We start from the raw sequence: 25,988 nt of genomic DNA, 5'->3' as shown, positions 1-25,988 counted from the left end.
TGCCATCCATATCAGAGATGTTAAAATGAGAATAAATGTGCATCTTAGAATCAATACGATGTGGCAGTAGCACACTAGCTGTAAAAGGGACATTGATCAAGGAATAACTGTCCAGAGGTTAATAATGGAGGTGTGGAATATGGAGTATTTCTTTATTCTAAATGGTTAACAATTAAAGATACTGTTTCATGTTCAGACACTATTATTCTCTAATTGTTGTAATGTATAATTCCTTTTTCTCATTCATGGAGAATATTAATGGAAAGTTTAACCTGAAACGAATAGCCCTGCTCTCTGTCTTGTTGAAACATCTTTCAAACATCAAACATACTTTGCCCTTTAAAGTTATGTGTAAATTATTAGGGATACAAAGATGACTGAGACTTGCTACCCTCAAGGTATTAGAGGTTAAATGAGAAATGGGAATAAACACAACTAACGAGAGTCCAGTATGGTATTGTGAATCTTATTATAGGTGGTAAAGAATTTACTATGCTTCATATACTTAAATAAGTAAGCCTCTCTAAATTTTATTTTTTAAAAACATAACGGAGCATGTAAAAAGAGCTAAAAAATGAAGTAGGGCAATATTGTTGGGCGCTGTTTACCTTGGATTTATTAAATTTAATTAACTTTGCCTTCAATAAATTAAAAAACCACGTGTCTAAAGAAATATGATAACCAAATATATGTGATCCAGGATTGGATCTGAATCAGATTTTTTTTCTCTTTAAAAGCCATATGTGGACAATTAGTAAAGTGGAATACTGTCTGTAGATTATAATATTATATAGATGTTAATTTCTTAATTTTGATCACAGTACAGTAGTTATATAACAGATTGTCCTTGTGTTTTGGAAATCACATTAGAATATTTAGAGCTAAAAGGCATAATGTCTGCAACTTGTCACGTGTTTCAGAAGAAAATATTCATGTGTTAATGTATGTGTGTATAGAGAGAATGATCAAATATATCTGGTGAAATGTTTATTGGGAAATGTGGGTGAAAGATACATGGGGAATTTTTTTTGTACTATTCTTGTAACTTTTCTGTAAGTTTGAAATAATTTCAAGATAAAAAGTTACAGAATTGAAAACTATTGCTGAAATATCAAGTGTCTAATACTTTAAATCAACACATTTGTTTTATGTGACTTTAGGGTAGACACCTTCATATTTTTAAAAAGTTCCATTCTCTTGGCAGAAACTTGCTAAGTGTCCTCACTCTGGTTCCTTGCTTTCAGATACCCTGAAGTGCTCTCTCACTTTGTGGATTTATATATCTTTTGAGGCCTGCTTGGGGGGAGTATTTGCACGTATGTTTCTATGTTACTGCTATTCCCTAAGTACTCTATTATCTGAGGGGCTTTAAATTAGTTTTTGAGACAGTTCCCTACACTTACCCTTTGATAGTGATTTTCCGGTGATCTATGACTGGCTATTTTGATGATTTAATTCAGAAAGGAGGTTTTCTCTTGTTACTTTCTAAACTCGTCCTTATAGTTCCTGGTTCCCTTCTGCCTCTTTACCCATACCCCCCTTTGTTTCCTCTCTCCTCCATTAGGCCCGACTCTTCTTTACAATCAGTAAAATCCTGCCTCTTCCAGGAAGCCTGCTCTGATCATCCCTATGGGTCTCCTCTGCTTAATTCTTAGTTTGCCACTTACCACACTCAGTTTTACATAGTTACTTTATTGCTTTATATTATTCCTGGGGATGGATTATTGTTGCTTTGTAGGCATTTAAAGCTATTTGTATACATTATTTTTCCAGCCCAGTGTCAGAGTACTGGCAGTTGTAAATTGCTTTCTTTTTCTCCCCTGAATTTATCCCCATGGCTCATGGCTGCTCTCTCCACAAAGTGGTTATTCACTAAGTGATTCAGTCTGAGTGGGTATCTCTTACTGAATCCAAAATTAAAGCTACTGTGTTCCACTTTTGGGTTTGTCTGTGTCTTTCCTCTCTTCCTTTCAGTCTAATTTCTGGGGTTTAAATATTTTTTTTTCCTGCATTAGTTGAAATAGCATTTCCATAATATGGCCAATTCATTTGCTGTTTTTTATTCAGAATTACAAATAATTTGGAATTTTTTTCTACCTGTAATTAGATCTGTGATTGTTGAGACATGTAAAACATATTTGAACAAAAAAGCATTCCAACACAATTTATAAATGTCTTATCCTCTGTGGTAAAGGTAAAGTAATGAGACTGATTTTTTGCTTGAGGATAGATACATCACATTTGCATCTTAAATGTAACTGTTAATGTTCTCTTCTTGTTGATTCAACTCAGGTAAAGTTGATTTTCATGAGTGACAAAAATTTAGATAATTATGTGAAATAATGAACTGTGACTCTTTGAGTTTGGTTCATATCTTGATTATCATTTTGGTTTTTTGGATTACCTTTTTAAAATTACCTGAATGCAAGATTTTTTTTTATAGGGTAGGGATTATAAAAGTGTAAAATGTTCTCTTTTACCTTTGTTTTGACCCTGAAACACTTTTTTTGGTTAAATTCTTTAAGGAAGTCACATTGACTGCATATGTGTTATTAACTTTAGTATCTTTATCATAACGTGGCATCATCTAACATTCGATTCCTCTTCTTTCATACATTATCACATCCCAACAACTCTCAGAGGAGTTTGCAAATGAGGGAACTGAGGCTCTGAGAGGTTAAATGACTTAGTTTTGGCCACAGGTGACAATGCCTGGGTTTAAGTTTGGGTCTTATACCTTATTCTACTAGATCAGAGGTTCTCAACCACTCTTGTGCCATGATTCACTTTGGCATTCTGGTGAAGCCTGTGGATCCATTCTCAGATTAGTGTTTTAAATAGAGCCGAGTTTTGTGGCTCACCCCTGGAATCCCAGCGACTCAGAAGGCTCAGGTGGCAGGATTGCTTGAGACCAGTAGGTTGAGACTAATCTGGGCAACGTAGCAAGACTTGGTCTCTTAAAAAAATAAGAAAAAATTATTTGGGTGCGGTGGTGTGCATTCATAGTCCCAGCTACTCAGGAGGCTGAGGCAAGAGGATTGCTTGAGCCCAGGAGTTTGAGGTTGCTGTGAACTATGATCATGTCATTGTGCTCCAGCTTGGGCGAATGAGTAAGACCCTGTTTCTTTAAAAAAAAAATACATAGCATTACAAAGGATATCAATTATAATGACATTTTCAAAATATTAAAAAAACCTCCAAATTTGTAATATCCTTACTTATTAGCACATTACATAATAGGATCTGGTGTTGGTTGTATTAACTACCATTACTTCAAAGTAGTGATGAGCATTAATATTTGGAATGTCTGAAACTATTGTAATGTGTTATGAAAATGTGTGATTTCTATTCATGACAAATCACAGGTACTGTGGCTAATACTACTTGGTTTTAGGCCATCATTCATAATTGAAGGAAGTGCTTACTTTATTTAGAAGTTAGTGAAAATAAAGATTCATTTTTTTTCCCTATCCAAGTTTATAGATCTCTTGAATTCCCAGGTTAAGAACTACTATATTAGGCCATTCTATCTTATCGTGAATGCCTTAAAAGAGAAAACAAACAAAATAACAAAGAAAAAAATGGTCCATACTATCTCTCATGCCTTATATATTTTTATGCCACCTGCTGGATCTGGAATGTATTAGGCACTTAAAGTTGAATAAACAAATTATGAAACTAAAAATACATGCTAACAATATAAGGCCTCACTGAAAAAAGGAAGAATAATAAGGCATACATATGTTGTGAGATTCTGGAGGGTAAAAATTAAAATTTTATTTAAAAGGATCAGAACCTATAATTTAAAATTATTAGTGTTTCTTAGTATTCTCATCAGCTCTATGCCCACCTCTCCCCTAAAGGTAAAATGATTATATTGGGGTTTGGTATTGTCTTCATTAAAAAGCCCTTGCCTTTTGTATTTCAGCATCTTTGGGCAATTTGTTTTAATGAGAGTGACTGATTGTCATAGAGAGTTTCAGTTCTCTGTCAGTGATGACTGGCAGATGGGGCAGAGACAGGACCTAAAATAGAATGTTAGAGAGCACTGAAGTGGTCTGGCTCACCTGCGCATCTTGTAAGTGTGCGGAGATTTTGTTGTATTGCGTCTCACCTGGTGAGTCTGAACCTCTTCATCAGTTGTCAGGACGAATGAATAGCTTAAGTGTATTGTCCTTGCTTCTGTCCTTACCTAGTCATTCTTTTGCTAGTTTAATGGGAGGTAATTCCTTAAAAGCATTCCATGTCCTCCCTTAGCTGGGCAATAGGTAAGCTGTTTCTTCTAAACTGTGAGGTCCTTCTGTCTAACTCAGTTGCAGCTCCAGAGATGCTAACCAACTTAAGTGGTATTGACAGGGAAAACTTTATGTAGAGGAATGAAACCCATTGGGCACATTTACCACCTAACAGGGATGCCAAGATTCCTCAACCCTGCTGCATGTTAAAAGCTTTCCCCAGGCCAGTGTGCTGGGTCAGAGCTGCAGGACTTGGGAGGCTGTGATGCAGCCCTATTCTCAGCTTCATCTCTCACCTGGGGAGGGGGTCTGCAGACCTGGTGTACTTCCATGCAGCTTCCTGAATTCCCTCTTCCAAGTTGGCCCTGCAGAACCATCTAGGGGACTGCTTTTCTGCCTTATGCATTTTCTCCTGTCTTTCCAACCTTTAATTTAGTTTTCTGATCATTACCGACAGAATTTCACACAAATAATATTTATGATAATGTATTATTTATAATATAAATCATATTTTATAATTTATAATATATAATATTTTATAATAATATGATATCTCACACAAATATAGCTTATGAAAACTCTTGGCTTGAATTTTTGTAACAACCTTTTGCTTACAATAGGGCTGGAGAACATTAACTTCTGATTATCTGAGGACAAATTATTTTACATTGTGTTGGATAGTACTTGTTTTTCTTTTAGTATTTCTTTTATAATTGTTTTTCTTTTTTTTTGATAACTATTCTTCCCACCCATTAACTTTTATTTTGCTGCATCCCATTAGGAAACTTGTGAAACCTAAAAACGTATGCATTTATCCAATTATAGGGAATGTTTGAAAAAACCAGGGCTGCAGGTATTTTGTACCATTCCCAACTGGGGACTTCACTGACAGTGTTTTGGAGAGTACATGCTGTTAAAAGCTCTAATGGAGAATATTTTAATTTCCATTAAGAAATCAACCAATAAAACAGTTATTTACATATTTTCTTTGAGTGTCTAATGAGTTTTGTGATTGTTAGTGGAGATCAGGCAAATGGGCTTCAGCTCTTCAGCTGGTTTATCACATAGTTGGTTCATCACACATACTGCTACTTGCCATGGTGATTAGGCATTTATATAGTTTAAAATTTTTATTTGTAGTCGTGTAGTATTTAATTTATGCTCATAATGAATTATTGGTTAAATTCTGGAAACATGGGATACTGATGCTGAAAAGCAGGTTAATGAGCATCATAAAAGTGATGATGGCTCTGAAAATTAGCTTCAGGATGCTTTTCACTAGATTGGTAAGATGCACTCATTCACTAAAATTCTCATATAGTACATTGGGGTATGTCTCATAATTTAATATTTAGTGTTAGAGAAAGTATGGTGATTATTGTATTCACTTTTGCTTTTCATTTATTGGGAATAAAAACTATCCTCCACATGTCTTTGCATTTGCAAACAATACTTTGAAATCTTTTCTCTTGTCATTTAGAAATAAAACACAAAAGTTCCTCAATTAAGCCAATTAATTTCCTTAATTCCAAAATATAAAAATTCCAAACATTAGGTCATAAAAATAGGTTTTGTCTATTTTTGATACTGTGACAGTTAAGTCAGTTTCATCTACATTTTAAAATACTATTGGTCCCCAAACCAAACATAATACACTATTACTTTTGAATTTTTTTTCATAATTAAAGATTGGAACGTGCTGATTTTATTTTAATATACCATAAATGCTTTAAGGAGGTTATTACTATAAATTTTCTCATGATCTTAAAAATAGTAATTTAAAATAAAATGTTTTAAGCTTAAAATCACTTATGTAACATGCAAATTATAGATTTAAAAAATCACCAGAGGGTATGTTAAGATTGTATTACTGCAAGAAGTGCAGTTGTCTGGTGGCATGTGTGGCAGAGAGAAGAGCTTTGGTAGGGAAATAAAACAGTTTCTGCATCAGAAAGTAATTGTAGTTTGAAAATGTGTACACACTGGCACAGACCAGAGCAAGCTTTGAATGACTTCAGCGGTATATTGCCCTAGCTTGGTCCCCTGTTTTATTGCAGAGCTGATTGTTATGATGGATACCACCTAACAGGGATGCCAAGCTCCCTGTATCTTTCTGGAGTAAGGATGGTTTGAATAAGAGGTTGCCAAGGTTGTCTGAAGGCAGCAAGCAATATAAGACTGTCTCAGAGTGTGTTCTTTTGGTGTTAAGCCTCCGGAGGTCTGTCCTGTGCTGTAAGATTCAAAGCAACAGTATTTGTGGGTACTCCAAGGGAAACCTAAGATATTTGAGAGAATCTAAGGGAAATGCAGAAATATTACTGTAGTGTGATTAAGAGAAGCATTTTTAAGATTATGAAAGTATAAGTATTGCTCATACAAAAATAATTGATGTGTTTCAACCAAGCTTGCTGTTAAGTGAATATGTTTAAGTGGATTATAGTTCTCCATTTACATCTTTTATAAAATTGGACATGCTATATTGGGGGAAAAAAGGGCCCCTAGATATAATTTGCATTTCTTAAGAATGTGGCAAATCTATCATTGAATGCCTAAAATAATTACTTTGCTACAGAACCTTACACCAATGCTAAAAACATTACCAGCACCTCTAATGTATTCATATTTTACCTAACTTAAGCTCTAGCAGACTGCTGCTTTAGACCTAAACTAATGTTTATTTTTTAGCTGATAGCTGAAGTCCTCTTAGGGACTGTTAGCATATCAAAAGGAGTATTGAGTGAGTGCAGTTGTTTGCTTTGCCCATTGGAATTCCCAAAGTTTAGCAGCAGAACATAGAATAATGGAAGTAGGTTTTTAGATAGGTACAGCTAGGGCAGGGTGGTCCCAAATCACATTTAAGTTTGTGTGTATGACTGGAGGGGGTGGAGATGGGGGAAGATGAAGCTGTGACTCAATCAGTCTTTTTATTTCAAATTTTGCTTAGTGAATTTGGAATAAAAGAAACCTGTGAAAAAGGAATATTTGGAGGGTTTTGTGTTAGACCCTTGCTGCCCTTATATAGAATGTTGCATGAGAAGAGAAAAGGAAAAAAATCAAGAGCATTGTTTCAACTAGTCTGATTCTCAACAAATTTTGGGATAGCTGAGACTTTTTCTCATAAAGGTTCATTCAGCTTGCCAGAATGGCAGTGTAGAGTCAGTGGATTATTAGTCTGTAGGTATCTGTAGGTAGTATGATTATGGTAGGCTGTCACTAAACAGGAGGTATTAATAGATGACTGGATAGAACCTTGAAGAATAGCCAGAGTAGAAAAGAGAACTGAGTCATAGTGATGTTTAATCTGTAAATTCCTTATAATTTGAAATTTGAGGATTGCTTCTATAAGGTTTTAGTTAAAGTAGGTTTATGGGAGCTAAAATGTAATCTGATGAGCTATTGGTATTTATCAGAAGGTGATATATTCTCACAATAATCATATTATGTGGTTACTTTTATTTTATTCATTTTACAGGTGAGGAAACTGAACTTGGCCAAATTTATGCACATAACACATGGCCAAGCAATTTGACTCTAGAGCAATTTGACTTCAGCTGCTCTGCTGTGATGGCATGGGTAGAGAGTCACAGTTTCAGAATTATGTTAACTGAAAGGGACATTAGAGGTGATCTAATTCATGTCCCTCATTTTAGAAATAATAAAATGGCTCTTACACAGAGATTGAATAACTTGCTTTATGGCTTATTTACTCTGGATGGACAAAGCATTTTGATGATTTTCCAATTTACTCTTATTAAGCATGTTTGTAGGGGAGTGAGAGATCACCTCTAACTCCCCCCTTTAGCTCTTAAGTGGGCTTTTGGGCTAGATCTAGAAATGAAATTGACACCAGGCAGATTAAAAAGAGAAAACCATACAAGTTTTATTAATAGTTTTACATGTACATGGGGATCTTCACAAGAGAAAGAAGTGCGAAGAAACGGCCAAAGCAAAATGTTTTAATACTTTTTAGAGAAAGAACCGTAAATATGAGAAGAAATGACAGGACAAAGAAAATCTGGCTAAGGGCAATACATTTCTAGTGGAGTTACTAGGAGATATATTGGGGTGTATATGTAAAACTAGTGGGAGATAAGGTTACTTTGATAAGTATATTTATCCAGGTCCTTTGCAGCCTCCAGTTCCAGGTCTGGTGGTGAGAGGTCTGGTAGGGGAGGGTACCCTTCCCGGAGGAATCTTTATGGCTTGCTGCATGCTAGAAGAGACAGGTCAGCTAGCTCTTTCTGAAACTACAGTTTCTCCAATGTTTTCAGCTCGAGATAATCAGTAACACACCAATCCAGCGTATTTGGAGATGGCACATCCTTCATTGCTTTGATACGGATCATTAAAAGGAGACTTTCCTGGGGCAGCATAGGCTTCTGCCTTAGGTCTCTTCCAGCTCTTTCAAGTATACCCAACATAGTTTTTAAAGCTTATTTAGCTTTTTTTCTTCCTAAGTGTGCATGTTTTTGAGACTTTCTTTTGATTCTTTTAGGTTTGACAAGGGGTAGAGTAGGACTTTGAATTTTTGCCAAGTTTTAGCAAGATAGGTGAGATAGAATGTAGGTTCCACTGTTCTAATGGAGACCCTAAGTTACAAGAGGTTTAAAAAGTTAGATTTTATTTTTCTGTCATGTAAGATTTTGGGTAATTTGATGATTTCTTTGTATGAGGACCCAGTCTTCTTCTGTCTGATTGCTCTACACCCCTTGGTTGTTTGCCTTATCTATATAGTCCACAGTGGCTGTGCCATGAAAGATGACTTGGAAGCTGCACACACCACATCCAGTCACACCTTGTTAGCCAGGACTTGGTCACCAGCTACGGAACTGCAAGGAAACTGGAAAATGTATTCTTCATTCTGACCAGCCATGTGCTCCATGTGCTTTCTGTTAGAAATCCAATTTTTGCTGGAAATCTGTTGGAAATTTCTGTTGGATTTCTGTTAGTAGAGGGAATGGGAGAACGGATATGGAGACAACTCGTACATAGCCTGTGCTGTGTTATTTGATAGTCATAATTTTCTTTGGATTCCCAGATGAGAGTGGAAAAGGGTAATGGTTAAGACTGTTTAAGTGTTGGAAATGTTGGCGGCTCTGAGATACAAGTTCTTTTCAGAATAGAATCGGGGTACTTTGGAATAGTTGGTTACAAAGACTTCATTTCCTTACACATAGTCTGCATTCCTGTTTGGATTTCAGTTAGTTTGGATTTATCAACATGGATGAAAAGTTGAAAAAGACTTCATATTTTCAATTTATATCCAAAATGGAACAAGCAGTATCTGAGGATTCCTCTGCTACTGCAAGGAATGAATAATTTAGTTTGATTTTTCCTTTAAATCCAAATAAATACGATGAAGATTAAACTCAAGATAAAATTGTAGTATCTCTTACAGTGTTCTGTCATTTGTCATTGCTATCCTGTCTTGAAAGCTTTGTGGAAGGTGATGTTTTGATATATGTTATTGAGATACAACTCTCACACATGGGCATTTCAAATCTCTTTGTCTTAGCCAGTTGATTGCAATGTGTGCATGGACTAACCAACTTAAAAAATGAAGTTTGTTGTGTTGAATAAAGTTTTCACTAGAGACGCTTCAAGGCTACAAAAGCCCAGTGGGAAGTTGTCAGATTCTGTTTTAAGGAAGGAAAGCTAAATTCTGATATGTATTTCCTACCAAGTATAAATCTAATCAACAAGCAAAGAACATTAAATGTTTTATTTTGCTAGTGGCAGAAAGAATGTGATGATGAATATAATATAGTTTAAATTTACAGTTGGAATTATATTTTCTTTTAGCTTATGCCTGTGTGGAATAAAATAAATAGGTCTCTATATTTATTTCATAGCCCAAATGGAGAATTTATAGAGTTGTTTTCCAGAACACCCTAAAATATAGTGACTTTAACTCAGTGATCGCTACATGTAGGAAGTGGATGTCCATAGAGCTTTGCTGCCATTATGTTGTGGTATATTCATTGCATGAGGTAGAAAATGCTATCCTTGGTTATTTTTCATTCTTTTTATCTGACATAGCTTAACCTCAGCTGATTGCTTAAGTCAGTGGCCAAGAATTTTTCATCAGCTGTCCTTGGTAACATATATCATTCATCATACTAGGATGATTGGTGTTATCAACTGAAAAAGTCTAAATGGAAGACAAAAAATTAAATGCTACTTGAAAAACTGGAGTGAAAAGAGAATATTTTGGCTCTCTTAGATTCCTTCTATTTTCTATCTATATTCAGTATAGCCACTGAATCCTTTTTGAGATACTTTGTATCTCATCATTGTGAGAAAGGAACTCTTCAGCACATAGCCCTTGTGTGGTATTCTCCTAGACAACAAATGTAAGAAACTGTGTTATAAATTCTGCTTCCCCAAACGTTATTGTAATAAAGGTGTGTGATTGTATTGGTTGTATTTTCTTTGAGTAATTTACCTTTTAAGAACATACAGCCTTATTGTAATGGCACATGGGCAGGATGACTATAGGGTAAAAGGAAAAAAAAACATGAACCAATTTTGTTTTCTTGGATCTTGTGGTACTTGGATCTTGTGGCACTTTAATCTCAGCCAGTTCTATTTTGGTGTAAGTATGATTTGAACTTCTGTTAGCTAAATTGATATAATTTGTACATTTGATGTTCATGATTGATTTGATAAAGGTGTTTTTTAAAAACTGGAATTTTGCATATTTATGCATTGTTTAAAAATAACTTTAAAATGATGAAAGCAAAAATGTTTTTGGCAATAAATACAATTAAGTATGAAGACAGAAAGGAAAATTATACGTTTCCTCCCAATACAAAGGTAATCCTTAATATCATTTTGGTATATATCATTCTAGGCCATATATATATATATTTCTTTGTGATGGTTTCCTTATGCTTTTTTTCAGTCCTGTACAAATACAAAACAAAATGAAGATTCAACACTCATCACTTAGTTCAGCTCACACTTAATTGTGAGAATTGTTTCATGGGATTAATATTCTTTAAAGCATGTTTCTTAATATTAGTTTAGTATTTCATTATGTTGTTATACTGAATTATTTTTTTTTATTTTTTTTTTTTGAGACAGAGTCTCGCTTTGTTGCCTAGGCTAGAGTGAGTGCCGTGGCGTCAGCCTAGCTCACAGCAACCTCAAACACCTGGGCTCAAGCGATCCTTCTGTCTCAGCCTCCCATGTAGCTGGGACTACAGGCATGCGCCACCATGCCCGGCTAATTTTTTCTATATATATTAGTTGGCCAATTAGTTTCTTTCTATTTATAGTAGAGACGGGGTCTCGCTCTTGCTCAGGCTGGTTTTGAACTCCCGACCTCGAGCAATCCGCCCGCCTCGGCCTCCCAGAGAGCTAGGATTACAGGCGTGAGCCACCGCGCCCGGCCTATACTGAATTATTATTTGACCATTTCACTGTTTTTGAACATCTAATTTGCTTGTAGTTTTTCACTGTTTTGTATATAAAATGTATACTGCTTTTTCCCATTGTCTAAATCTTTCTCTTTGTTACCAGCTTTCAAGTTTCTAAGAGAAAGATTTAATGGTCATTTAAGCTGGTCATGAAAACGGATTTTTGGAAAATGCTTGGTCAATATCAGTTTTACTTTACCCTTTAGTCTCCTCATCATTCATCATAATCTTTGACTTTAGCAGTATTCAGAGACAATGAAAAAGATTCAGATTAATTCTTGTTACTGTCAGGTCAAATTCATTTACAATAAATATGTGAATCTTGGCAATCAGAAACTAAAATATTTTTGTAATTCTATCTGGACATCAAGCCAGATCCTAAATCTTTATGAAAGCTGCGCCACAAATTCTTTTTGTTATATAATCTTTTCTGTAGGCTTAAAAAATTACAAATCTTAGCATGTTGACTTTCTAAAGAATATATGACTTAAAACAGTCTTGTAAAATATAGTTTGGCTCAATGAAATGTTATACAGTATCAGTCAGGATTTTTAAAAATCAAATGCTGGTGGTTCTCCAGTTGAATAGAATTTCATTCTGTTTATGTAATGATGCTCTCATCTTTACCTCAATACCTCTTCATTTCACTACATTTCATCTTTAAGAGAAACCTTATTAGTGATATATAGGTAAATTAAGTCACAGAGGGTAGAATTGGGAGAACGCAGGACTCTCTAAACCTGACTTTTTAAATTAAAATTACTTTGCTGTGCTTTTCATTGAGCTCTGTCTTTCTATTTAAGACAAATCAATATGTGATTCTGTATTTTATTTGATAGTCCTGTGGCATATAGGCATACACACACGCACAATGGTTGTGGTTGTATGAAAAATGAAAAGTCTTTTTATGTGTAGCATGCCATGTCATTCTCATTATTTCACAGCCATGTTTCAAATGCTATAAACTTAAGTCTGAACATTTTATACTATTCTTTTAAAGATTTTTTTATGTCATATAAGTGTAATGCCTTATTAGATTAATTTATTTCTGTTAAATTCTCTATAAACTATGTAACTGAGATTAAAATATGTTAAAACTATTTAAAAGTGTTAAAACATGCAGTATTAATAAAATTTTATTTATTCGTATTTATTTAACTTATAATTTGTCACAGAATAGAAAAGATTTATGTTAAATTACACTAACAGAATGGGGGATGGGGCATGGGGTTGGGGGAGGGTTTGATAAGAAAATTCCCCAAGAGGAAACTCAAATTACTTAGCAAATTATTTTATGGAATCATCATGTATGTTGAAATTTATTTTTTATGGAGAATAAGTTGGTATTCTAATTATTACTTTCAATAAAACAGTTCCCCTAAGGAGTTCTACCTGATAGCACTTTTTTTTTTAAAAGACTGGATCCAATTGCTCAAGGTACTTGAAAAGAATTCTAAGTACATTTCTTTTTAATGTATCATATGTGTTTAGGTTTTACTCATTCTGGCTGCTTTTCTATCATTCCAGGTAGCTTCATATTCTATGCTATAGTGAAAGCTAATTTATTTTTGCTGTTTATAGAGAAATTATTTTCTTACTATACTCTTCACTTCCCTTATTTCAAAAAGTAATCTCTGTGAATTATTATAAATTAATTTAGGGTGAATAACTTTAAATCCTTTTCTCATTTTCCTTGAATATAAAAATGTGGCCTTATTGAGCTGTGTGTTATTATTAATTATGATATTATCACCTGTGAAACATATACTTTAGTTGGCCAAGAGCTATCCAATGTAGATAGTTTTGATGGGAAGTGTGTCAGGTCGAAATAAATCAATGTTTGAGAAATTGTTCTTTTAAAGACAGTCATGTGAAAACATCTGAACAGTTTGTGGGTAGATGCCTTTTAATCTGTGTCTCCCTGGCATCTATGTGCATCCTTGTGATAGCATCACAGAGACCTGGGATCTCCAGGCTGCAATTTGTACACCCTTTTCCCATTTCCATTGAATTAGTTAAGGAGCCCTCATCCATCTAGGACACATCTTAAAGCATCAGGAGAGAAAAAATAGACAATTTGATGATTAGCAGAAAATAATTTTGTTTATCCTAAGGAAAAACAAGGTGCTCCCTAGGGAGTAAGTGGGACTGGGCAAATGCGCTTTTGGTGAATATGAAGATAGAGGAAGCTAGTAATATTTGGGTACCTTAAGGCAGAGATCTTATTGGGGGAAGACATTTTGGTTTCATCTCCAAATTTTTATCTGTGTTTGAAAAATCTGTATTAATTTTAGTGGATTATTTGTGACTGTCAATGGCCATGCCAACCATAAAGTAGCTAGGTTTCCTATGTTTTTTCTTTTATTGGGGTGAATATTTTAGTCCAATCTAAAACAGTGGTGCTCAGTGGTGGGGCAGTATGACACCACTGTAGAAGGCACTGCCCCACTCGAGTACTACTGCACCAATTTAGGCATATTAGAAATTTGTGGGGGAGCTATGGTGTTTAGTGGCCTGGGTAGGGATCTAGATGGCTGGCAATGCATGGGGTAGTTTTGCACTTCCAAGAATTGTCCTGTGTCCTGGACTTCTGAATGGTTCATCAGAAATTTGTGCAGTTGAAAAACCTGGTTACCTGGCCCAGAACTTAGTATAGCAACAGCTATAGCTTTTATTTGTGGCAATTTAACATGTAAACTCAAGATTCAGACTGTTTTATTCTATCTTCTACTATAGTTGTGTTTGAACATGTTACATAGTCAGATGCCATTATTTTATTATTAATTAGTTTATTATATTTCTATTTAAATATTACACTTAGAGTATTATTGATTATATTTTTCATTGGATTATTATCTGTTTCATTTCAGGATGGTAAAGGGAGCATTATAAAATATTTGCTTCCAAAAAAGCAGAGTTGAATCTGATAAGGATGAGGACCACTGGTCTGAATGGAGGCACGTTTTTTTCATTGCTATTTTATGCAGTCTCAGGTATTCTGAAGGATTTATCCCCCAAAACCTTACTGGGATAAATTATAGAAATGAAATGCTACTTAAAGATTAAGAAGGAATTTCACCACTTTTCTCTATATAACACTAGTATTGAGGAGATTTATAGATTGTTAGGAATGTAATCATAATAAGTGTTTTTTACTCTTATTTTTCTGTTTAGGTTAACTTTATTGTGGATAATTTATTTTACTTTTAGAAAAAAGGTTAAGTACATTCTTGAATTTAAATTAAAGACAGCACAACACTTAAGTGTTGAAATCCTTGTGCACAGTCTTGTGACTTAAACATGGTAAAATCAGCTCTGATGGGCTAAGTCGTAGAGATTCCACAGTGCTTCACAGGAAATTATTTTTATTTTATTAGAGATTATGACTACTTTATGAATACCTTGATACGGTGTTTTCTGAACATTAAGTGGAGATTTGTTACTTAGATGAGGGAAAACAGTAATGACTATAGGTATTATAATCTGACTTTGAAACAGAGGCTGATCTCATTATCACAATGTGAATTAAATAAAAAACAAAGCTCAGGATATTGCACTATAGCTTAATGAAAAATATTAAACCAATATGTATTATGCTGTCTCACCATTTTAATATATTTGAACTATCATAAATAAAATATGAATTAAGGATGGGTGTAAAATCTGAATTGCTTTATTTAAAACTTCCCAGGAGAGGCCATTGTTCTGCAATGGTTAGCTCCTATCTTAAATAAGTCCTTTTTGGCACCTCAGCCTCAATGGGCTATAAATGAAGCCACTAAAATTCAGAGGTCTGACTATACGTGATCCTCCCACTATTTCTACTATCTAGTAGTAGGCCAGTATCTAGGAATAGGACTGTAGCTTTCTTCCTTATAAAAAGGACTGTAATTGGGTCACGAATTTTATTTTCATTCATTCAGAAGAGAAGTCTTGAGATTTGGAGTTAGCCGACTTGCCAGGGTTATAGAAAGTTAGGTAGATTAGGAAATAGATTTTATTTTCAGACTTTTGAGTCTTGTCTTTGGCTTGTGCTTTGACTACATGCAAAGATAAATTTAATATTTCCCTAAGGAAACAGTGTTGGTCAGAACTTAAAGAACTAAATATCCCAGTTGAATTTAGGAGTTTTATTAGTGAGTAATGGATTTTGGGATTAAATACAGCTATATTGCTGAAAAGCACACACTAATTCATAACAGTAAGAAAGGGAGATTGATTTATGAATCTACGGATTGGAGTGGTATTTGACTTTCTCTTTACCAAGCAAATTATTTGGCTAAGGACATTAGTCTTGGCTAAAGCTTTTTAGCACAGGATTTGGGCTTGTCCACTGTTTCACTATCATGAAATACTCTTTAAAAAATGTTCTGTGAACCCTGCATCAGGATGGTTATTAGGAAAGTGAATAGAGTATAATATATAAATATTAATTGGTCTGTGTTACCATGTGTCAAACAACCAGATCTTTATGAGTAATATATACGTAATATTCTCCAAATTCCTTTTGAGAAACAGCTAGCATTCATCAGTATCTTACAAGTTAGAGGTTATTGATTATGGCTGCCTTCAAATATGCACAGATCTCCACTATTTGTGAAAATCGTCTTTTATTTATAATTTTTCCACCTCTTTCCTTCTTGTTTCATTTCTCAACTTGTTGAAGAGAGGCCTATAATTGCTGCCTTCTGTTGCTGTCCCCCTACTGATTCTTGAGGCTCACCCATCTGGTTTCCATGCATTCCACGGGGTAATAGGTAATTGTAAGCCATGTGCCAAATCTTTCTCCTGTACCCGGGGTAGACATTAATTCACTGAACGTGGACTTAGCCTCAGAGTCCTTCTCCATACAGCACCCCAGGCTACTACCAGTTGATCAGAATTGGCACATGAGATGAAATCTATTTATCATTTTTACACATACTATCTTGGTTCATTTCTTCCTTTCCATTCCATTTCTTCTTTGTCTCTAATGATGTTCCATTCTCTCCCCTCTTTTATCTTATGACTTTTTAAGGCTTAACCCTTAGCCTTGTACTTTTTTACTCTTTACCTATTTTTCCCCCAGGAGAATTCATTGAGCTCAGATCTGTAATAGTCATTCCTAAATCAGCATGTCCAGCAAAGTCTCAAATATGAGTTTCATGTTCAAATATCTAATTGCCTATAGTTCCATGTGGTAGTTCTACCATTACCTTCAATTAAATATGTCTGAAATTGGACTTATTATCTTTCTTCTCCAAACAGTCTCTCCTTCTTTCATTAATTGACCATCATGGATATTAATTTTTTGGCATCTGGACATACCATCAACTTCTTTTTCTTTCATCTCTCAGTCAGCCTCAGATGACAGTGTTTCTTATGAAAAATCTTGAATCTTGCACTCCATCTTCATGGTCATTCTCCTACTCAAGCCATCATCACATTTTGCCAGTGGCTGTCAAACTTCAGTGTGCCTCAGGATCACCTGGAGGGCTTGATAACACAGATTGTTGGGACAAGTCCCAAGAGTTTTTTATTTGGTAGGTCTGGATTGGGGCTGAAGAATTTGCATCTATAACAAGGTAACTTCACATGGTTGATCAGAGAACAGAAAACTGATTTTAAACATTGGAACTGAAACTTTATAGCCAGAACATTAAGCTTGTAGTGAATACCTGTTCTCTCTGTTATAAACATGCTGGCGGTAGTGGTGGCTCCATATTTTCTGTAAAGGAGGGTCCAGGGCCCCCAAACCTGGTGGTGGCAGTGGCATTGGTGTGGAGAATTTAGAAGCAGGGATTTGCCTTGAAGTTATTTTTGAGTAGCTGTCACAGTCTTTATACTTAGATTGTATATGCTCTTACAGTGTGTGTATGTGTTTTGTTTAAATCTTCCCAAAGCTACTCCCAACATTGGTGACTTATTTTACTTAGTGACTGATGTTTGACTCCACAAGTCAAACCATTAGCAAGTTTTTATTGGACATTTGCTGTGTGCCAGAAAGCGTGCACGACATTGCTCTCTACCACCCTCTCTCCCTCTCTCTTTTTTTTTTTGCTTTCTCTGTAAAGCCTAGAGGCTGTTTTTAGTAGTTCTCAGGTAAGTACCTGAGAGACAATTTCTCCAAATGAATATTGTCACTTAAAGGAAAACAGCTGACAGTATGTGTTGCCAGTGATACACCATTTTATTCCTTTACTTTCATGTTGGTGGGCTTTCTAGAGGAAGTGGAGGCTCAAGCCGGAATCCAATTCACCGGTCTCCCATTTAACACAGTTATATGAGGGGAAGGAATGTTCGAGATTTTCTAGTTTGGGCCATCACTTTACAGATGAGATAGTCATGGCCTAAAGCAGTGAAATGTTTTGAACAAAATCACAAGAACTAATTGTGGCAAAGTCAGTACTAGACCTGACCCTCCTGCGTTTCCAGCATGGTCTTCTATGCATTTCATGACTCCTTCTGGAGAAACCTTTTTGAATACAGACACACAGGACTATTTGAATTAAATGGAAATAGAATTAATAGAATTAACTCTGTTTAATTTATAGGTTTATTTCCAGTGAATAAAATATATCCATTTTTTGAAACAAATAAAAAAAATTAAGCTATGTATCAAAAAGCAATATCCAGAGGTAATTATTATTTTTTAATTTAAATTATAGATCTTATTTTCCTAGAGGCTTTGTGAGATCTTGCAACTATTATTCAGGATATTAAGACATGAAATACTAGATGTATCTGATTCTCAATACTGGTTTTATGAATTGTCTACTTAAAAATGTGGAAACTATGGAATATGAATTACAAGCTTGTCCATTGCTATACAGCTTCTTCAGCCCAGTACTGATGTTTGTTTTTACTTAGACTGGAACAGGGAGCTGGTTTCCATGAATGCTTATTGTGAAGCAAACAATAAAATGGAAGTTATTTGCATATTATGCCAGTCAAATTAGAAATTTACAAAGGTATATAAATCCCGATGGAGCAATAATATTACAAAATAGACCATTAACTTGATGCTGTTAATGTTTAGGTTGCCAAACTCTTCCTAACACTCTGCCTTCTGATACAATATTTATGATTATGAATGTGCAGTTAAGAATTTTCATTCTCCCGTCTTCATTAACTTTAATGTGTAAGTAGCCACGGTTACCCTGCCAGGTAGTAGACAGATGGCTTTTTTTTTTGAAGGCATTCTTAAAATACATTATCCTTACAAGATGGTGAAGGTAACTGTCAGCTGAACATACTTATATTTTGTGTGTGTGTGTTTAAATCAGGTTTGTCTGCCAAGTAGATGGTGCCACAAATGTATCATGGCAAACTGTTACGTATTTGTTTCTAACCCCTAAGATTTATCCTACTCATCTTTCAACTTCCTCCAACCAAATCCTGTACCTTTTAGAGGATAAGGAGCAGGACAAGATTTATCCTGCAGCCTACACTGTGAGTCATTTAGTTCTAATATACTATGTATTGTATTTCATTGATTGCATGGATGCTTCCATTATTATTTTTCTAAACAATAAATGATCTTTTCATATTAATGAATTTATTGAAATTATAAGATTAATGGGTATTTCTATGGAGCTGAAAATTTAATTTGGCTATATCTTCCGGTATAAGCTTTAGCTCAGCTATCTCAATCCTGGGAGAGCCAGAGTCTTTATCTAAAATCTGCTGCTTGTATTATGTAATTATATACATTTATTTTCTTCTCATAGATCTTCATAGTTTCTCTTCAGTGTTTTTAAACTAGCATGTGAAAATAATAGGCTTTATAAAATTGGCCATGACCTATATCAGCAAATGGTGAAATCAGAAAGAGAAATGCAGTAAAGGGAAAAATCCCAAAGGTACAAACATTTTTTCTACGTGTCAAGCTGTAATTTTTATTAAGCAACTTATAGAGATTGTTTAAGAAATACTGTAATTGGGGAGGGAATTATAATATAAGGATTATGCAAAGAAAACAAAGGAAAGGGGAATTATAAGTGGGAAAAGTTACAAAGGAAATTAATGTGTCCCTTGAGGTCTAGGGAATCTATGTATGTTTCAAATCATGGTTGAATTTTCAGTCTTTTTGTTTTTTCCTAGTTGATGAGTTCATAAAGTCCTTTCATCTTTTAGAGTCTTTTCTGTTCACCATTCAAGGACCTATCTTAAATGTATGGTAGTGTCATCCCCTTTCCTTCCCCCCACCTCTAATTTAACCAGTTTTTATAAACATAGACATTTGGGCATCACCTGTCATATAGAAGACTGGTGAGGTGTACTGAATTTATGCCACACTTTGAGGAATAAAACCATGGTATTCACAGTCCCTAAGAATACTCAGAATCAAGTAAGTATAAGGTTAGCAATATTGAAGTTTCTTATTTGATCCTGAACACAAATTTATAGCTTAGAGATTTAGGTGACTTAAAGGAGATCAAAAGATTCCTAGGCAATCAGTAAGAAGACTCTTTGGACTAGACAAAACATTTGTTTAGAATACTGTTTAGTAAAAAAAAAAAAACAAAAAAAAATCTAGGAATCATGAGCTGCTTTCAATCATACAAGTATTTATTATTTTCAATAATGGTTTCAGATAAAGGGTTTAGAGCCATTCTTGCTGTAACTAAGCAATTGCAGTGCTTTACTTTTTCTCACATGTTTTATGGTCAGTGTCGATCATCTATAACTAATTGACAAAATGCCAGTGTTTGTGTTCATTAAGATGCATTTGCCATTGAGAAAGAAATTAAAATGGTTTCTGAGAAGAATTTAAAAAGTACAGGGTCCAAGTATGTGAAGAAAACATTCTTTTGTCTTAACACATTTTAAAAGGAGAGTGTGTATCACTGTAAAAGCCACGGAACCATACTTACTGAACTTTAATTTTGCAAATTTCCATGGCAAATCGGATTTTATATGGCTTGAACATTTCTTGTTTTTACTCTTTTTCTCATTTCACAAATTTTGCCAGTTTCTAAAGATCTGCTTGGAAACTCACTGTGCTAATAGGCGAAGTTGGCCTTTCCTGTGCTTCTCTTAAAGTAGCCCATCCTGAAACACTGACCTTTCAGTTTAATAACAGTTTTATTTGAGAAAATGTTCAGATCCTGAGAGCTGAAGAGTTTTTTTTTTCTTTTCCCCCCAGAAAGGCCATTTTAAATAGTGGTCTCCAAATAGTGTATCTTTTTTCTTGTGCACTTTGGATCAGACCTATCAGAAGAAATATATTGTTGCTTTTTGTATTTTATTGATTTAAAAGCAAATAACATGAAGCTCAGATTTGCTCAAATCCCATTACCACACAGGTTTATTTTCCTGCTTGTGCTTTGATTTGCTATTTTAGATTTTAAACTCTTTATGCTAGGCCAGGGTTTATCTTTTGTTATTTTAAATTCTCTATTGTATCTAGGGTAATTACTTTTTCAGTTGTGACCTTGGACTTGACCCAAAAGTTGTGATCCCCCCACCAGCCTCAATAGGCCATTAGAAAGACAGCTGTACTTTGGTCCCTTTATGTTCTGAAAATGATGCCGACTATCTGGTCATTGGGGCATGTCTTTTTCAGTGGCCATGGAGCTTTCTTGTCCACACCTTTCTCCCTCTTCTACCTGGATGATACAGAGTATCTGCCTCTGTTTCTTACCTCACCCCATAGCAGGTGGTAGGTGGAGGGGTATAGAGAAATAAATGGCAAGCCTCCCAGCTGCATTTTCTCCCCACACCACTTTCTCTCCACAGTCTCACCTGCATGGCTTCCTTCCCATCCACCCACCCACCTCATCACCGTTTGGTAATGGAGACCTCACCATTCATTTCAGGTTGATTGTATCAGGAAGCTCGCCGCTGAGTCTGGCTTTTCCCCAGTAGGAAACCCCTGTGTAACAGGCACAAAGTGCACTGTGAAGATATGACATTATGCTGTTGAAATAAGCCAGACACAGACAAATATTATATTTTCTCACCTATATGTGGAATCCAAAAACACTGAACTCAAAGCAGCAGAGGGTGGAATAGTGGTTATTAGGGGCTGTGGGGTAGGGGAAATGGGGAGATGTCAGTCCGAGAGGTCAAACTTGCAGTTATCAGATGGGGACTTTAGTTAATACTATTGTAGTTTTTATTAGAAATTTGTTAACAGAGCAGATGTAAATAAAGTATCCTTAAACCCCCCTCCACCCCAAATGGTAACTGTGTGGTGATTAATGTGCTGATTTGATTGTGGTAATGATTATACAATATATATCAGATTATCATATTGTTCACCTTCAATGTATACAATTTTTATTTGTCAATTATACCTTGATAAAGTGGGAAGAAACAAACTTAGTCCATTTTTATGTTGCTTGTAAGAATACCTGAAACTGAGTAATTTATAAAGAAAAGGAATTCATTTCTTACAGTTATGGAGGCTTTGGAGTCCAAAGTTGAGGGGCCACATCTGGTGTGGGCCTTCTTACTGGTGGGGACTCTTTGCAGAGTCCGTAGGTGATGCAGGGCATCACATGGCAAGGGCTGAGTGTGCTAGCTCAGGTGTCGCTTGCTCTGCTCATAAAGCCACTAGTCCCACTCCTGTGATAACCCATTAACTCATTAATCCATAATGGGTTATTCCATTCATGAGGGCTCTGCCCTCATGACCCAGTCACCTCTTAAAGATCCCACCTCTCAATACTAACACATTGAGGATTAAGTTTCAACATGATGTTTTGGAGAGGACAAACATTCAAACCATAGCACCAACGAGCAACCCAAAATGACAACAAAAAAAAATGTGATACAAGACTATTTTAGCCACTCACTTGGAAAACTGATCTCTGTGTTTCATACATAGACTTGGAGGTTTTACAGAAGCCTACTTTTAATTGAATTAAATTGAATTTTGGTTGAGAATCTGATTGAATTTTACCTGAGAAAAATTTTGTTGTTGATTTTGAAATTATCTAGGTGAAGTGACATGATTTTATATATGCAGTTTGACTGTGTGTTTATCCTAATATATGATCTGGTAGTCCTAATTAGGTAAAATATTTGTTTCAATTTTTGCTACTAATGGAGCTACTGGTTGTGTACAAGTTGAAAAAAATTTAGTGTCACATTGTTTTGCTTGTTTATGAGAAGTAGATGAAAGTGTGAAAATCATTACCTTGTGGAGTGTATAGTCTAGAACTTCATAGTGACAGTCTCACCCATGTGTGCTATTTTTAGATGAGGAAACCAAAACTCTGGGAAATTAACTGATTTATCCAAAGTCTGGCTATTAGAAAAACAAAGATTGTTAAGACTCTGCTGAGCTATTACTATTTGCAAATTCTCTGCTGTTATTTGTGTTGTTTTAAAATCTTTAATATGGAAAGAATTCTAGTGTTTGCCTGAATGCATATAGAATTGTCTGGTCTGGTGTTCTTCTAGATTTTGTTTGATCTCTTAAAAGTCGAGACTTGTATTTTTCTCACGCTATGGAGTATGAAGTAAGAGAGAAGCAAAGCAGAAGCCTGTATAGAGTTGGAACGGTCCCTAGGCAGTAATCACTTGGGAGAAGATTGTTCTCTTGCTGCCCAGAGAGGATAGTAACTTTCCCAGGGTCTTCCAGATTGTTGATGACCATAATAGGAATAGACCTCAAGTAGTGTTTCCTCCAGTCTCTGATTACTAGTGTTCTTTTTATTATATTCTTTCCTTTATCTCTCTCTCTTTTATAGCTTTATTAAGATTTATTTAGCATACCATAACGTTCACCCATTAAAAGTATACAGTACAGTGGTTTTTAGTATATTTATAGAGTTGTGTAACCATTACACAGTCTAATATTAGAATATTTTCAAGATCTCAAAAAGAAATTCTTTACCCATTAGCTATCATTCCCATTATTCCCTTTCCCCAACTTCAGTCAACCACTAATCTACTTTCTGTGTCTGTGGATTTGCCTATTCTAGAGATTTCAAATGAATGGAAGCATGCAATATGTGACCTTTTGTGTCTGACTTCTATGTAGCATAATGTTTTAAAGGTTCATCCACGTTGTAGCATGTATCAGTACTTTATTACTTTTTATGGCTGAATAATAATATACTGAATGGATATACCACATTTTGTTTATCCATTCATTGGTTGATGGGCATTTAGGTTGTCTCCACTTTTGGGATATCGTGAATAACACTGCTATAAATATTCATGTGCAAGTTTTTGTGTAGACATATGTTTTCCATTCTCTTGAGTCTATACCGTACCTAAGCATGGAATTGCTGGGTGATACTGTAACTCTGCTTAGCATTTTGAGGAATTGCCAAACTGTTTTCCATGGTGCCTGAGCCATTTTACATTGTTACCAGCAGTATTTGAGGGTTTCAGTTTCTTCACATCTTCATCAATACTTGTTGTTTGTCCTTTTGATTATAGCGGGTTTGAAGTGGGTATATTATTGTGGTTTTGATTGGTATTTTTCTAATGGCTAATGTTGTTGAGCAACTTTTTATGTACTTATTGGCCATTTGTATATCTTCTTTGCAGAAATGCCTAGATATATCCTTTGCCCCTTTTTAATTGGGTTGTCTTTTTACGGCTTGAATATGGGTTCTTTATGTATTGTATACTGTGTATACTTGTATACTCTGGATACATATACTTTATATACAAGTCCCTTGTCAGCTGTTTGATTTGCAAATATTTTTTACCATTCTGTGAGTTGTCTTTTCACCTTCTCAGTGATGACTTTTTTTTTTTTTTTTTTTTTGAGACAGAGTCTCGCTTTGTTGCCCAGGCTAGAGTGAGTGCCGTGGCGTCAGCCTAGCTCACAGCAACCTCAAACTCCTGGGCACGAGTGATCCTCCTGCCTCAGCCTCCCGAGTAGCTGGGACTACAGGCATGCGCCACCATGCCCGGCTACTTTTTTTATATATATATCAGTTGGCCAATTAATTTCTTTCTATTTATAGTAGAGACGGGGTCTCGCTCTTGCTCAGGCTGGTTTTGAACTCCTGACCTTGAGCAATCCGCCCACCTCGGCCTCCCAAGAGCTAGGATTACAGGCGTGAGCCGCAGCGCCCGGCCATCAGTGATGACTTTTGATGCTGTTTTTGCTCACTGATAATTTACAACTTAGAGACCTTCTGACCTTTCATATATCTTCTTTGTTATTGCCCAATGCCAACTAAATATTTTGAAAGGTTTTTGCATATTCCATTATAATTAATGTTTTTGCATACACCCTGAGACAAAGGACTTATAATATCTGGGTTATTAATTAACGTATTCTTGAAGAGCAGAGGCAGTACTGTCTAGTTTTCCATCTAATAAGCTCAGCCATTTGAAGTAATACTTAGATCCTGTGGGTATTCCTAGATCCTCCCAAGTGCAGTGGTGCCTTCTTGGTTGTAATTTTGGATACTGAGTTTCTGGTGAGAGGAGGTAATCTCTGCTTATTTTTTATGGAAGCATGTAAAATCTGTCCATTTTATTTACCATTATAGCTGTAACAACCTTTACAAAACATATCGTACACAGTCTTCTAATTGGGAAGACCAGATGTTTCAAATCAAGTCACCAGGTATTTAGAAAGCTCCAGCTGTGTTCTCAGTGCTGTGCTGTGTCTCTCTCCGATTACTGGCACTTGAATTTGAATGGCACGCATTCCAAAAAAATATGGTTTAGAAATTTTCATGAATCATAAATACCTCTTTTCACAAATCATGGAAAAATGAATGTAAATGGAAATGATTTTCTCTTTGTAATAAATGATTTTGTTAGGTGTTTAATTATTGAAGTGAGAAGATTTTGGTGTCATTTTCCTCTCCAAAGTACCTTCCTTACAGCCTCCCCTCCCCTTACATACCATTGTCAGACTTTAATGTTAGGGCGTCATTTTAAAGAATTTGTCAGTCCTCACTGGACAATAAGCAGCTCCTTGAGTTTATTATAAATTTTGGCAGGTGTGGAAATTTCTAGGTCACCAGGGAGCTCTTGATTAAATTACTCCTGAAGTGCACTAATTAGTCTTTTCCACAGGTCTCAGGAAGTTCCAAGGAGACACTGACCACCTGGCAGAACTTTGTCCATTCAGATCTAGTCTCAGCTTTGTTTTCCTGAGTATTTTCTTGCTTTTGTTTTAAGAAGTCACTTACTTTACCTCCTTCTACTGTTTATTGATTCTAGTTTCTGATGAAGAATTGAAAAGAAGAGTAGCTGAGGAGCTGGCTTTGGAGCAAGCCAAGAAAGAAGCTGACAATCAGAAGCGGTAAGTTTTGTGGCATCTGAAAGAGATTTTGGTGGACTTGTCATACTTGCCAAATATTTTTATAGAAGAATGAAATGGAATCCCAGACAGTTAAGTAGGTCCTTATGTATGTGCTGATCA

General features: G+C 35.4%; 1 protein-coding gene across 2 annotated transcripts in view; it reads left to right on the top strand.

The window, feature by feature from the left end:
• CHCHD3 (coiled-coil-helix-coiled-coil-helix domain containing 3) overlaps positions 1 to 25,988 on the top strand; it is a 279,301-nt gene that overhangs the window by 29,190 nt on the left and 224,123 nt on the right. For both annotated transcript variants that reach the window (XM_012739744.3, XM_012739742.3), the window contains exon 3: positions 25,787 to 25,868. In XM_012739744.3, the coding sequence (XP_012595198.2) occupies positions 25,787 to 25,868 (82 nt within the window). The remainder of the gene's footprint in view (positions 1 to 25,786; positions 25,869 to 25,988) is intronic.

Source organism: Microcebus murinus, chromosome 9 (assembly GCF_040939455.1).
Source record: "Microcebus murinus isolate Inina chromosome 9, M.murinus_Inina_mat1.0, whole genome shotgun sequence".
NCBI lineage: Eukaryota > Metazoa > Chordata > Mammalia > Primates > Cheirogaleidae > Microcebus > Microcebus murinus.
Note: the sequence above shows the minus strand (reverse complement) of the source record. Positions and strands in the feature narration are given on the sequence as shown.